This window comes from Acartia tonsa, chromosome 7 (assembly GCF_053477335.1).
Source record: "Acartia tonsa isolate MP-2025a chromosome 7, ASM5347733v1, whole genome shotgun sequence".
NCBI classification, from domain to species: Eukaryota; Metazoa; Arthropoda; class Copepoda; order Calanoida; family Acartiidae; genus Acartia; species Acartia tonsa.
In genome coordinates this window covers 38,537,677-38,552,735 of record NC_137266.1, presented here as the reverse complement: position 1 = coordinate 38,552,735, position 15,059 = coordinate 38,537,677, and the positions used below count along the sequence as shown (strand labels likewise).

General features: G+C 36.3%; 2 protein-coding genes across 2 annotated transcripts in view; both read right to left on the bottom strand.

Moving 5' to 3' along the window:
• Nucleotides 1-338: 338 nt before the first annotated feature.
• Nucleotides 339-5,895, bottom strand: LOC145324536 (uncharacterized). Its single transcript, XM_080167121.1, has 8 exons — nt 5,842-5,895; nt 5,306-5,414; nt 4,497-4,586; nt 3,976-4,057; nt 3,335-3,443; nt 2,799-2,996; nt 1,989-2,180; nt 339-509 (listed from the first exon to the last, which is right to left on the bottom strand). The coding sequence occupies exons 1-8, from the start codon at nt 5,881-5,883 to the stop codon at nt 339-341; spliced, it is 993 nt and encodes a 330-aa protein (XP_080023247.1). The 5' UTR covers nt 5,884-5,895.
• Nucleotides 5,895-15,059, bottom strand: part of LOC145323716 (uncharacterized) — a 26,275-nt gene continuing 17,110 nt past the window's right edge. Inside the window, exons 16-21 of the mRNA XM_080166187.1 lie at nt 12,124-12,207; nt 11,053-11,164; nt 10,311-10,480; nt 9,476-9,599; nt 9,022-9,143; nt 5,895-8,697 (exon numbers count right to left, since the gene is read on the bottom strand). Coding sequence (XP_080022313.1) covers nt 8,648-8,697; nt 9,022-9,143; nt 9,476-9,599; nt 10,311-10,480; nt 11,053-11,164; nt 12,124-12,207 — 662 coding nt within the window. The 3' untranslated portion in view covers nt 5,895-8,647. The remainder of the gene's footprint in view (nt 8,698-9,021; nt 9,144-9,475; nt 9,600-10,310; nt 10,481-11,052; nt 11,165-12,123; nt 12,208-15,059) is intronic.

Below are 15,059 nucleotides of genomic sequence, written 5' to 3'. Positions count from 1 at the left end.
TTAATCAGGATAGCTTTTAAAGTCAATTTGGCATGATATAATTCAGTTTTTAAACTTAGCGTCATGATTCCTGATAAGTTAGGATGTTCTAAAAAGGAAATGAATAGGTATCATATAAAAATAGCTGTCAAAAATGTATATTCCACGTTCTTGTAACGATTATAGAGTTGCTACAATTTCTAATTAATATTTTACTGGTACAAGAATAATCTGCATGCCAAGTTTAAAATCGATAAGATAATTCTAACATGCCTAAATTCTATGGGACATACGCACTGATCCTATGATTCGTAGGTTTTAATAAAAGAGCAATACACGGCACTAGTGTTGAAAACAGACTATCCACAAAAAGAGGCTCTAAAGTAGAAATATAAAAGATTGAATTCCTGGATATGTTCCTCCAGTTCCGTCCTATTAGGTAGAATATCCTGGCACTCCATGCAGGCATTGTCCATCTCAGGATGAAAGGTTTTCAGGTGTTTTAACATCAAGGTTTTGTCAATTGGATCCTTATATAAAGATGTTGTTTTTAATGAAAGTAATCTCAATCACAGGTATGAGTTGAAGAGATACAACACAAGCTTATCGGTGCAAACACACCAATAAACCACCAAATCACACCACACCCCATTATTTTTTCTAAAGACTATGTTTCTATCCCTAGCGAGGACTCGAGCCTCCATGGCCCTTACCCTGCAAGGCTTCTCTAATCCATAATTCTAACCTAAAATAAGCATATGAAAGTAAAGAGAAACCGCTTATTATATAAACCAGACGCCCAAGGTATGGAAAGTGCTTTTATCATTATTGGAATTTTAAAAAACTAGATGCAAATAATATAACATGATTTTTAAAAGCAAAGCTTTTCTATAATTAGGGTCTGGAATGGAGAGCTTTTTTCGTTAACTTAGGCATCTTAGAACTGTCCTATCGATTTCAAACTTTGCATGGTGATTTTGTAGTAGTTAGGTACGATTTAGAAAGCGTAGCAACTCTATAATCATTACCCGAATGCCCGTACGTCCATTTTAAACATGTAAATTTTTTACTTTTTTAACAACAAATTTATTTGTGATCTAATCATCCGATTGATTTGATTTTTGGTATATTAATTCCTGGGACAACAAAGTATAACGTATAAGCAAAGCAACTCTATAATCAAGTCCTAAAAATGTAAGTATGTTCATAAACATTATCCTGTATCCAGCAGTTTTTCAACAAATTTACTTACAATTTTGGTTCGACTCTTATACATTTATATTTTGATTATTCAGTTCTAACACTATACAAGCTTTAATGTTCGTTTGTCCTACCGTTTCAGAGCTTCGCTTTTATGGTTGTTGTCATCCTTGTTTAATTATAAAAACATATATATCAAAATACTTAAAGCATTTTGTTGTAAAACTTAAAATTATTCGCTTCATACAATATTAAATTAATCCTTATATGACAGGGGGAACGCGGCATTATTTTATGGAGAGACTGCGCATGCGCAAGTTACTTACGAAGATTCTGGAATAAATAAGCTGACTTAGTAGAGCGGGAATTTTCTTGAAATTGTTCAGTTGAATACAACGTGTGATTTGATAAATATTAATAGTTTTATATTATCGAGTATTTTTTAATTTTAATTTGTTTAATGCATTTTTTCAGAGGTTAAAACAATTAAAATTAGAACACCCTAATTATATGTATTGTTAAAAAAATGCCGGGACCTAAAGTGTATGCTATTTTCCGTCAATAAATACTAAGAAAATCCGGCAATCTTATTTTTAACATACGATAAATAATATAGACCGTATCTAATGTTGTTAAACGCACGTACGCGCCTCTTTTATATTACTAGGTATTGAGGTTACCTAAAGAAGTGATAGGTATTTCTGTGTGCCACACATTTAAAATTACAAAAGAATACATTCAAAAATATAAAAAAAAACATCAAAGTGTGTCACAATTGATGACTAGTTAATACAAAATCAACAACTTACCTTACAAAATGGACATTTATTTATTTGTTTACCAGTCGTCACTTCCTTGGGAGTCTCTTGACTGGTATTTTGTACAGTATAATCTTCTTGTGGTAATGGCACAGAGGGAATTGTTGAGGGTTTAGATGCATTTGATGATGGTATTGTTGGCAGGGTTGATGATAAAATCTGCTTGCTGTTTGTAATCATACCCTTTCATAATTATCCTATTGAATGTTTGTTAAAAAAGTTATCTACTTCAGTGATTTTCCAGTCTATCTTTATACATAAACAAGGATGCCAACATCCATAAAACAAAGCTAAAAAATCTAACAGTAAATTTGTTGTTTATTAGCTTATTTCATCTCTGCGTAATAATATTTTTAGACCTAATACTAGTTGTTATATTTAGCTTATTTGTCCTCTATGTAATAATATATTTTAACAACTAATGGTAATCCTACAGCATTAGAGTAAAACACTAGAGGGAGAAGGGGTTAAATAACTGTATGTACCCATCTCAAGGACATTGTGCTGACTCTCAATTGGGTCTTTGACAAAAACCAATAGCGTTGGGAATATTAAAACAGCCAAGTAGCAAAAAAAAATTTGCTAGCAAACGAAAAAGATCCTTGGAAAAGGGGGACAGGTGGTTATCTGTAAATACATTTTTACTATAGATCTGTTGCTACAGCTATTTTCATCAACGTTTTTAAAATTGAATAGTAAAAAAGTTTGCTTTGCTTTCCAAAGTGTACCTTACTATATAAGGAATCATCATGAAAAGTGTGAAATCAACATTCATTTTAAAGCATTTAGTAGGATAATAACCTTTTGTACGCCAAAACTTGAACTTTGAAGTTTGATTTTATTATTTGGCGCAATTACTGTTTGGGGTAATACTGTTCTTGTTGTCGGGGGTAATGTAACTCTTTGAGAGGGTGATTGTGTGGATGAGAGTTTTGGAATTTTTGCTGGGGGTGGTCCCGGACCTTCTGTAGTTTGTATCAGGTTTTCTTTTTGATGAATCTTATAACAAAACAATCTATTTTTAGAATAAGGTTGAAAATATCAAAGCTCGGCAGAAGATACAAAGCCGCACGCAGACAAAAAACAATAATTTAGACAAAAAAAACATTATTTACAAACGGTTAAAAAGTTTGGACATTGCTAATTTAAACCAACTAATCAAGATTTTTTTTTTCAAGTAAGCCAAGGTATGAGATATATTGCTTAAAAACTTTGGGTACCAGAATAATTTACAGTCCAATATCCATTCCCCTCCAGCCTCATTAAGGTAATAACACTTTAATGATGAAAGCAAAAGTTTTAAATAACATGAAAATTGATTGATAGACAATTCTTACCAGCGCAGCGGTTTTAACTTTAATTTTTCCAATGATTTTCTTTGCATGGGTGATTTGATAGTTTGTGTTGCAGAATTCAAACTCAAGCTCCAGACAGGATCCAATTTTCCTTTAAAAATAACATTTCATGAAGAAGTTTTAAACTTTTAATGCAGAAAGGTCATAATCCTAATAAAACAAATCATTTGTTGTATATAAAGTAGCTTGTGTTGTTTAAAGTCTATATAAAATTTCTTCTTACACAAATCACATGTTTAATTTTTAAAGAAGTTACCTAGATTCTTTTTATTCAATGACTATGTTCCTATATGCTCTTTTCTAGGCTCTTTGAGGGAAAGCGCCATGTTATTTTTTCATTATGTGCTTATAAGCATTAGCTACTGCCATAGTTTTGAATCAAATCTAAATGATTAATGTACCAATCGATATATTATCACTTTGATGTAGCACCAGATTTTCATGTACTCTGATAAAGTGATGCTCGCAGCTGGATAAAATAACGATACCTCCCAACTACCCCCTTTACCCTCCCCTCCTTCTGGATGAACGAACTGACCAATAAATGAGGTCCATATTAGAGAGCTAAATAGAGGACAAATTTTCACTATATCCACGTATGTCATTTATATCCATTAATTTACCTGAGAATTTGAATATCTTCTTTATTGTAAAATCTTGTTGTATCCCCAGAGAGAATATATTTAAGGAACAGTAAAAACTCTCCTACAAAAATCAAAGTTTTTTTAATTTTTCAATAAAAATATCAAGAAAACAAAATAAAGTGCACATTCTTAGGTTTTTGAAGTTTTAAATTACTTTATATTCTTGTAATATGTTATCAAATAAGGGGGGAGGGGGCTGGATTGTCCCTTTTATAGACTAGTACAAAAGAACTCTATATGCGATTTTTGTTACACTGAAAAAGACTAGGTACCAGTTATTTATATGACTGCACGGCATTTGCTGTAATGTAGCAAAGGGGAACTGTCCATGAAACCGCAATATACAGGTGTTGATTGTCAAAAACATTTCAGCTGGAAATAAATGCTTCCACTCTCTCTATATCATTGCATTGACTAGGTACTTTCGGAAAAATATTAAATTCCCAACAATAAAGCACAATCTTTAATAGGAAGGTTAATTATAATAAATTCTTTCTTACCAACTTCAACATCAGGAAGTATAAAAACAATCTGATTATCTAAAACTCCCAAATTCGATACTGCTCGTCGACATAGGGGCGACACACTTACTGAAAAAATATATATTAAATTAAATACCTACCTACCTAAGAAAATTCATTGGTTTATTATTTTTTAGGTTTCACAAACTTTGTGAAGAAAACAAAAATACTATATATGCTTATACATTATATATTAGGTTAGGTTGGAAGAGCCTAGCATGAATAGTGCACTGTAGGACTAGACTCTTGAAGTCTACAGAGTTAGAGCTTTCCTTTGTGCTAGTGATAAAGAGGGGATAATTTTGATATGATTTCGAGCACTTTTTCATTATTTTGTTGTTTCTTTACTTTAAAATAACCTAATTTTTTTCAAAATATATATCTGATTTTACTATAAATATATGAAATATGGTTAATTTTGTGCAGGTTGACAAGGATTAGATGTCATTTAATGTGTTTTTCCTTGGATAGTCTCTTTTCAACATCGCTGACGTGTATTATTCCATTAATATAAAAAGTAGTAAGATATTTTGTCTGCAGCTAGTCTCAAGATCTAAATAACTAATAGACCGGATTATCTATTCAAGATAAGCTTCACAAGTTCACATAGGTCCTGTGATTATTTTAGACTTATTTATTTTAAAATTTAAGCTTTTATTCTAGCTTCTTTCTGTACCTTCTGCCCCAGATGCTAGGGGCGTAGTCGCTAGTTTCAAATAAAAGGAGGTATAGGTCAGACATAGAATAAAAAAGGAATTATTTGAACTTTGTAGTAATAATATACCTACCTATCAAAATCAAAGGTATGGGTATATTTCCATCTATACATTGTATCCAACATTCATCCTTCCCACATGAACTTCTTTCCAGCAGGGTACTCACATGCCCCAGTAATAACTAGAACAAGCAATATTTTATGCAGTGGTGTAGCAATCAAAATTAATCTCACCAAAAGGTTTTAGATATATCATGAAGAACATACATTTTTGACCACTCTCAAGTGGGAGGTCAAATTTATCTCTGTTTAGTAAATTCATCTGAAATGCATCTTGTACGCCAAAAATTCTTAATTTTAGGACTAATTCTAAATAAAACACTTGGAAGTTAGATATTTATCGCATCGAATAATAGACAGCTTTCCACGGATTTTAAAGTGAAACGTTACGAAGTTTTAAACCAGTTTTGTTAGACCCAAGGGACCGGACTTTCAAACTGGTACTAATTCCAGGTTTTTTATTTTATTTCAATATATGAGGAAAATTGTCAGTAATACGATGCTATACATGATTTTCAGTATGGCTCAGAGCTTTGCTAAACTACAAACCTTTGAATGATCTTTTCTAGGTCTCTGTCTTATTTCAGCCATTTTTTATCATCTGAAAATTATTACAAAAACATAATAATAATATAATAAGTCCAATAGTTTTATATATACACTTTATTTCAATAATATTTAACTTTAATTTATGTAACAATATATTTTTATAATTTGATTTGAAGGACGTATCTTTTGTGTGGTCTTCTAGTTTAAATAATTTTTTTTAAAATTGGTAGGTAGGTAAGCTTTTATGGGTATCCTTAGATTTTACGAAAATTTTACAATATCAATATTTAAATGATTAACACCCCATAACCTCTTTACAAGTTAGCTAGAGTGCAGTCAATGTAAAATTTGCCCATGGCTAAAAAGAGAGGATCACATAAAAATTAGGTATAATAATAAGATTAAAGTTTTTTTTTTAGCTATAGTAAAAGTTTCTTTTTGTATTAAGTAATAATTGTAAAAAATAGGTGTTTTAAAATATGAAATTTTTTAAAGCGAAGCTTTTCTATAATTAGGGTCGGTCCGTCCGTCCGTAACGGATAGCTTTTTCCGTTAATTTAGGCATGTTAGAATTGTCCTATCGATTTCAAATTTTGCATGGTGATTCCTTTAGTAGTGAGGTACGATTTAGAAAGCGTAGCAACTCTATAATCATTACTAAAATGTCCGTACGTCCATTTTAAACATGTTGATTTTTTTACTTTTTTAACAACAAATTTTTATATGATCAAATCATCGGATTAATCTGATTTTTGGTATATTGATTCCTGGGACAACAAAGTATAATGTAATAAGCGAAGCAACTCTATAATAAAGTCCTAAAATGTAAGTATGTCCATAAAAATTATCCTGTATCAAGCAGTTTTACAACAAATTTACTTACAATTTTGCTTTGACTTTTATAAATTTATATTTTGATAATTATTAAGTTCTAACACTATACAAGTGTTAATGTCCGTTTGTCCTACCGTTTCAGTGCTTCGCTTTTATGGATGTTGTCATCCTTGTTTGTATATGATTAGTAAAAATGTAATATAGACGAAATATTTATAAAAGCTGAAACAAAATAACACAATTAATTGCATAAAACCGGGATGGGTTACAAAAATCAGGATCTAGCGCCGTTCACAGAAAAATGTTCCTGGTATCGATTATCTACAAAAATCTAGAAACTTTAAAGCAGTGTTCCGGAGCCGGGAGCAGCAACATTTTTGGTGGAGCCGGATCCGGAGCCGTATTTTTCGTTAAAAACGGCTCCGGCTCCGGATTAGCTAAAATGATTTTTTAAAGTAATATTATAATTTGGCAACGGTCTATTTTCATATAATAAACTGAAAAACTATTGTTACTTAACAAATAGACACACATCCTTCTACTTTTATATAGCTTTAATCAACTAAAAGCAAAATATTTTATATTATTTATTTTATTTTATCAAATTCAATAATGAAAAAAAATTGATATATAAATTTTAAGGTAGGAGCCGGAGCCGCATCAAAATTATACGGCTCCGACACACTGCTTTAAAGGCTGCTTACGGCCAAGCGGCTGAAGGGACACATGTCATGCCAACACACCGTGTAAAGCGAAATAAGAAGGCCTATAAATAATCTGGAATAGCCAAGATCCAATGACGCATAGGGAAATTAATAAGCCTTTTTAGCGCATTTATGCTAATTAACTATTCATTATTGAGAATTGACTATTCTTGATTATTTGTATGACTTCTTTTGTCGGTTAAAATTTTCAGCGAACATATTCTAAAGGATACGCCGTTTGGCCGTAAGCAGCCCTTAAAGGTTCATAGATTTTTGGAGATAATCGAACTGTACTACCGTGAACTGCACTAGATCCAACAATCATTTAAAATCACTGGTGCAATCAGGGGTAGCTATTGTAACAATCAATTCTACATAAAATCACAAAACCTTTAAAAGTATCTGGAAGTATATTTTCTTTTTTTCTTCATGGAAATGAAGAGGGGTGGGTAAGAAAGGGAGGAAAAATTGAAGGGGGTTGTGGGGAAATTTTAGTTTAGAATTGTTTGTCAGAATATCATTCCCTTGTCCCTGGGTGCAATAAATAAAGCACAAAACAATAAAAACAATATAAAATTTAGTTATCTATAATACAAAGTAGAATGTCTGTCTGTCCGTCTTTCCCTTAAGATCTCGGTAACCACTGAAACGATCGGATTCTACTCTTCAGGGTACATACCTATTGGTCCTGTGGTGGTTTTTAGCGATTTTCTTGGGGGGTGGGACACCCCCAACCCCCCAAAAATCCTAATCCCCCCCCATTTAAAAAAAAAGATTTCCCTGGTTCTTTTTAAGAATTTCGCCTTAATTTTTTTTTAATCACCTCTTGGGGCAAAGCCCCTAGAGGCTAGGGGCGAAGCCGCTAGTTATTTACATATAATAATCAAGTCACATGGTTGTTTTCATATTAACAAGAAGAAAATTTTTAAAAGTATTTTAATAGTTAAAAATAAATCACTGGGTTGATTATAAAAATCACAACACATAAAATGTTATAAGCTTGAAAACAATAAAAAAAAATCACTGGTATATAAAAGTTTCAAAAACACCGGGTTAGAAAAAAGATACTTTGGTACAATATGTCATGAAAAATAACAAATTAACATACAAAATTATGCATAAAGTTAGAGATTTAAATTTTAGCCAAAAGTTTCAACTTAGTTTGAGGATGAGACCTACAAAAAATTATTTTTCTTATCTTCCAATGGATAGAAATAAATATTCTGCTGGAAGTTAGTTCTTTTTTGTTTTGTTGATATAATAGGGATTCAATCCTTCATCCAGGTGTATTGATGGGGTGGGGCTAGAGGCCCACCTTCTGAAATTCAAGAAAGAAATTAAAACTAACTTGAGATTATTCATAACAAAATTTTTCTATTTCAAAGGTTTACTTTTCTTGATTTGTATTAAAATTTATGTAGACTATACTTTTTTTTAAAAAATAGTAGCTTCGGCATTAATCTTCTCAGTTTGGGGGTTGGAAATGGATAGGACATACATACATCACCTTAACACCGAAAATTAGTCTATGGCTTGCCTCTGATTTCTTCAAAGCTCTATTGCAAATGAAACTAACGTTCTCACAACTTTTAGATCTCTTAATGAACAAACATCAAAATGCTTTAGCATAAAGGAAACTTACCATTATTTCTCAGTTTGTTAAGGGCTTTAATACTGAGGAGGGGGGTGGCCTCTCCAGCAACTTTATTTCTGGCAGACTCGGAATAATTAACAGCCTCCAGGTTTGGCATCATAGCATTAGACCTAAAACATAACAAAAAAATTACTTTTTCGTCAACAAATTAAATTATTGTTGGTAATTTACCAAAATAATACCAAACATCACTTGCTCTCATTCGTGCATTGTTCCTTTTAATCTAACCACTGACAGAACGAGTTTTTAAAAAAAAATAGTACCCAAATACAGAGAGAGAGAGGAGTGTAAAATAATCTAACGTAAACACTAACATAAAATGATTCAAAAAATATTTTTCATATATTTGATTAAGAAAATAAATAAATTTACCTTTTTGATATTATTATTAAATATATATCATTTAATCTTTTTCTATTTTATTTAAATAAAATATTAATACCTATAATCTACGAATAAAGAAGGTCTTTGAGGATGGTGTTGTTGATTATGAACTTGCTGCTGTTGATGTTGATGGTTGTTGAACCCTCCTCCTGGAGAAACTTGTGACGGCTGTGGCTCATACTCTATACAGGAAATATTTTGTTCATATAAAGCACAGCAACAACAAGCTTACAATGTTGACGATGATTTAAGACAGTAAAATCTTATACAGTAATGTAATATTAGTAGAGCAGTAGAGTCAATACTTTTCAAGTCCTTACAAAAAACCTATTCTTTGAGGATGACCAGAGAGCCTATCTATAATACAAAGTAGAACGATGTCTGTCTGTCCGTCTGTCTGTCCCTTAAGATCTCGGTAACCACTGAACCGATCGGATTCTACTCTTCAGGGTATATACCTATTGGTCCTGTGGTGGTTTTAAGCTATTTTCTTGGGGGGGGTGGGACACCCCCAATCCCCAAAAAAAGAAAAAAATCCCCCCCCCCATTTTTTTTTTGCTGAAGATTTCCTTGGTCCTTTAACGAATTTCACCTTAATTTTTTTTATCCCCTTTTAGAGGCTAGGGGCGAAGCCGCTAGTTTCTTATAAAACATTTCAGAGTGGCTAAAATCTTCTGCTTCGGGTGGACAGACAGAGATTTTTTGGCGCGCTATTCTAACCCATTTCTTTTATGATAAAATGACTAGGTATTGTTCGGTGGCATTTTTTCAGCAATATACCAATTTCAATTTTAACAAAAATTACATTCTTTATGTTTAAAAAATTAGGCAAGTTTTATTTTAGGTACATAATTCTTTTTAACAAAACGAAAAAGTTCCAGTAGGTACTTTACCTGTTTTAAGGTTATCATTTGGATCTACTTCACTAGCATTTGTCGTATTGGTAGATAGAGGTCTCTGGTGGTCTTGGTGTTGATTTGTTGACATATTAGGAGCTGGATTTTGGTTCTGGTCATTTGGCTGGTCAAAGTTGTTGTGTTTGTAGGTATAATTTTTCTCTTCTGCTTAAAAAAAAATTACATTTATTAAATGTGTTTAAACTTTTCCAGTTCCCATCTAACATTATTTGCCATACATAGTAATAGTTGGATGGACATACAAATCTATAATAAGAAGAGAACTTTTGGTAAATATTTCAGAAAACTGCCTTATTTTGCATCGAAGTTGATCAATCCTATTAAATAAATAAGTTTTTTTGTCTGTTGCAAAGGAACTCGCTAACTGCTGAACCGATATGGTTCTCCTTTGCAGTGAAGCTTCTTCTATGTCCAGGGAAGGTTTTTAAGTATTTTGGGGCAGAATATGTTAACCCTCCCAATAAAATGCCCCTCCCCCAAAAAAATATCTTTTAACTTTTTCTTTTAAAAACTTAATTTGTAGTTTGCACACAAGACTTTTCCCCGTCCTAGATAAGGTGCCCCATGAGGCATCTAGGGGAGTACCCGCTAGTTTAAAATATAAGAATATAATCTCCCTTCATTGTTTTTTAGATGGACTGGCAGAAAAAATAAATTATAGAGTATATGATTAATGACCAAAAGAATCTTCACAAGAAAGTGAATGTAATTTTTTCCTTTGTTACTATCAGCAGGAAGGTCAGACTTGTGATGAGAGTTCATGTGCACATTCAAACTTGTTCTCTGTGCAAAAGAACTGTTGCACAGCTTACATTGATATGGTTTCTCCCCTAAACAAAAACAAAAAGCGTTTTGAAAAAAATATAAGTATAATTTATAACATTAATATGTGTTTTTTTATTAGATTATTACAATTTTCGTCTTTTTTTTCTCCCGGCCCTTTAATTAAAGGTACACATGAATAAGATTAATAACGTATGGATGCTTAACCTAGAATTATGAACAAATCAGAAACAAATGAGTCAAACTTTTGCCTAACAATGAAATTGTCATTATCGCTTACCTCTCCTCATTCAAGAATAGTTTATTTTGTTTATTTACCATATTTTCGTAATATTGGTAATGTATAGTGTATTTCTATTATAGGTTGCAACATAGCATCTAGCTAGAGGCTTTGTTTTTGAAAAGGTACGGAGAGTTGAAAATAGCCTAAAACCATTCCAGAACCTATTTAATCTCCCCTACAATAAAGAACTCAATTTTCAGTATTTATTGAGTTCTTCAGTTACAGACAAAGAAAATCCTTACTACTTTATACCTATTACTAGCGGCTTCGCCCCTAGCCTCTAGGGGCTTTGCCCCAAGAGGTTTAATCAAACCAATTTTTCGTATTTTAGATTTAAAAGAAAAATAAAAAAAAATTTTGGGGGAGGCAATTTTTTTTTTTTGGGGGGGGGGGGGGGTAGTCGATCCCACTATTTTAATTTTAATTATTAAAAAGAAAAATTTTTTTTTTTTTTTTTTTTTTGGGGGGGGGGGTTGGGGGTGTCCCACCCCCCAAGAAAATAGCTTAAAACCATCACAGGACCAGTAGGTATAATCCCTGAATAGTAGAGCCCAATCGGTTCAGCGGTTACTGAGATCTTAAGCTTCAGACGGACAGACGGACAGACAGACGGACATACATCGTTCTACTTTGTATTATAGATAGAATTGAAACACAAGAATTAAAAAAATCATTTACGATTTATGGTGTCGGTCAACACGTAAAGATAAGTGTACACTGTACCTGTATGTAACCGTTCATGATTCTTTAAAGTTTTCTTGGCATTAAATCCTTTACCACACCACTGGCAAATTTCTGGCTTTTCTCCTGAAAAAAATCAATAAATAAAGGTATTTCAGCCAATTTAGGCTAGTTCCTTTATAGGCAGATGTGTCTATAAAAGGGATATTAACTAAAAGTTCTACAATTTTGAGAAAAGCTTGGTATATGCTCGGCAGGTTTTAAGCTGTTTAGCTAAAGGCTATGTTAATTTGTGGTAATACGACACCCATACGGACAGGCCCAATACAGAGTTGCTTCGCTGTGACTTATGATAACAAACCCACCGCACTAATCCTATTATATCACTATCCATCTCATGACCGCTGTTAACCCCGCACCCGGCGGTCAAACTAAGCCTGCCTAAATGTGGGGAGGGGACTTGAACATGCAACTATCACGAGTCCATCATGCCCTTATATAATCGGGAGGCACTGCCTCCCCTTTTACCACCGCTGCCCCCACAGCCTGTCTACCGTCGGGCGCTAAGCCCTAGCGCCCCACACCCCCTTCAAACCTAACTATTGTCATATTTTTGTTGTATATATATAGTAAACATAACTTGTAAATATTATTCAGTTTAAATATATAATTCTGTATGATTGAATCCTGCTTGTTTGTTTGGTAGAATACTTAAAGGCTAGGGCCCGTTGAATCCGAACTCGTTACCCCGTGGGCCGAGTACGCTCGGCTTACCAGAACTTGGTGTCAGCTGTGAGATCGAGCCTTACAGAACTAGCCTATTCTACCTCTGATTGGACCCTTTGGCAAGTAAGGGGACAATCAGCCGCCAACTGAGAAGCCAACTGACCCGTGAGACGGCCTTTTTAGGTCGAATTTCCATCATTTTGAACGCAATATGTGGGCCTCTGGCCTACGGCAAGCAGATTTAGCCTGCTAAAAGCGCCAGTTAAGACGCTTTGTCCGTGTCGTGTAGGAGTAGCGCTAGGTGCGCAGCCACGGCAACCGGATAATTTAGCTCAGACGGCTACAAAACTGAGTCTAAATTGGCAAGTGTAGCTGGGACAAGCCCCAGGACACCCAGGCCAAACCTACGAGACAGACAGCTGTGTGCTGGTCTCCCTAAGAAGGCAATGTGTGGCTGCGAAGCTTCAGCACACAAGTAAGCCCTACCACTGCGACGGATAGCAGATTTTGAGCCACAGGCACGGCAGGACGGGACATTCCCTGCCGCTGTCTCCCAGGATTCGAACCCGAGGCGCTGTAGGACGGGCCATTCCCTGCCGCCATTTGTCGGGATTCGAACCAGCGGCGCTGTAGGACGGGTCATTCCCTACCGCCGTCACCCCTCTGAACCTTGCAGGACGGACATTCCCTGCTGCCAGTGCTTCCAGAATCACACCTAGAGCTCCTAGTGATAACAACACATCATTGTGTATAAAAAGTCAACCAAGTGATAAAAATAAATATAAAATTGTTGACCAAGTGATAATTAATAAGCTCTAGTGATTCGAAGCTACAGTCTAAGCCACCATGGTAAGCGATACCACCATAGCTGCGGTGCGGCCACCACCAAAGTTTCTGCCAACCCCAGCCGAACGAGAGGCCCCCTTGTCTCAAGGGCAGGACCTCCACTTCCCCTGCCATATCAGGGTGAGGTTTCCTACTCCTGACCCTGCCCAGCATGTACAGGTTGATGCCATGGTTGATTCTGGCAACCGTGTACCAGGGTCTGCTGTAATTTCTGAGCACCTCATGCACGCGATGGGCGTGCAACGCATGTTGATTCCGGACAACACCCAGATCCTGACTGCTAATGAGGAAGGCCAGCCCCTCCAGGTAATTGGAAAATTAAAAGAGTTATATATGGCAGTTTCACACACTCTTATACTCCATCTATACCACGTGACTGTGGTCCGAAACCTCTCCCACCCTCTGAACTTGGGTGGGTATTTTCTCAAGGAGTTCGGAACTAGGCTCTGTTTCGACATGCAACCACCTTGCCTGTGGGCGCGTGGGGAGTTTATCCCACTCCGTGGCGTCCCCATTGACCGGGAGACAGCCGAGAGAGAGCTAAGCTATGAGGGGCCTCTGCCAGGCCCCCTGCCTGAGCAGCCGCGTGTGGTTGAGAAAGGCACACACTGGGTGGACGCTGAGCTCAACGCACACAAAGGCGCTAACCTGCTAGCCATGGGGTTGCCCCCAGTGCCCAAGGTGCCAAGGGAGAGCCTGCCAACAACGTTTCCTGAGATTGCCAGCCCTCCAGAACCCCTCTTCTCCTCCGACATTTTTATCAACGGCCAGCCGTGTCCACCTGGCCCCCTCTACCTGGGACCTCCAGCCAGTCCACCAGCCAAGCCCGAGTCCAGACCCGTCAAGTCGCGGTCTGATGTACCCGGAGCCACACTCAACTCTCAGGCCCCAGCCTCTCCCGGCGCCGTGCCCGTCAAGTCGCGGCCGGACGCCCACGGAGCCAAAGCTGGACCCAGCATTTTGGCCTCTCCCAGCGCCGAGCCCGTCAAATCGTGGCCGGACGCCCCCGGAGCCAAGCCTGGCTCCGACACGTCAGCCTCTCCAGAAGCCGAGCCCGTCAAGTCGCGGCCGGTGGGTCCCGGAGCCAAGGCTGACCCCTCACCAGCCACGTATAGGCTGAGCGCTGTCACTCCAACTGACGGTCAACCACCCCAGCTCCGCACAGCCAAGCGGGTGGTCCTGCCTGGCCGCGGGGTTATGGCAGTCCCTGTTGAGCTAGTAGGCCATCGCACCAAGGATGCCATTCAGCTAGCTGCCCCAGAACAGAGGTTTGGGGAGGACCTTGTTATTCCAGAGGGCCTGTATGCCCACAGGCCTGGCTCTGCCACTGTGTTTAGAGTACTGGTGGTCAATGAGGGGGAGGTGCCCCTCTTGCTGGATGCTGGCCTCCCAGTGGCAGGGGAGCT

What these genes read in the sequence shown, in the direction of transcription:
- LOC145324536 (XM_080167121.1), bottom strand. Translation starts at nt 5,883, where the DNA reads ATGGCTGAAATAAGACAGAGACCTAGAAAAGATCATTCAAAG. An exon ending in GAAGATATTCAAATTCTCAG is followed by an intron (nt 3,444 to 3,975) that starts GTAAATTAATGG and finishes TTATTTTTAAAG; the next exon opens with GAAAATTGGATCCTGTCTGG. An exon ending in AAGTTAAAACCGCTGCGCTG is followed by an intron (nt 2,997 to 3,334) that starts GTAAGAATTGTC and finishes TTTTGTTATAAG; the next exon opens with ATTCATCAAAAAGAAAACCT.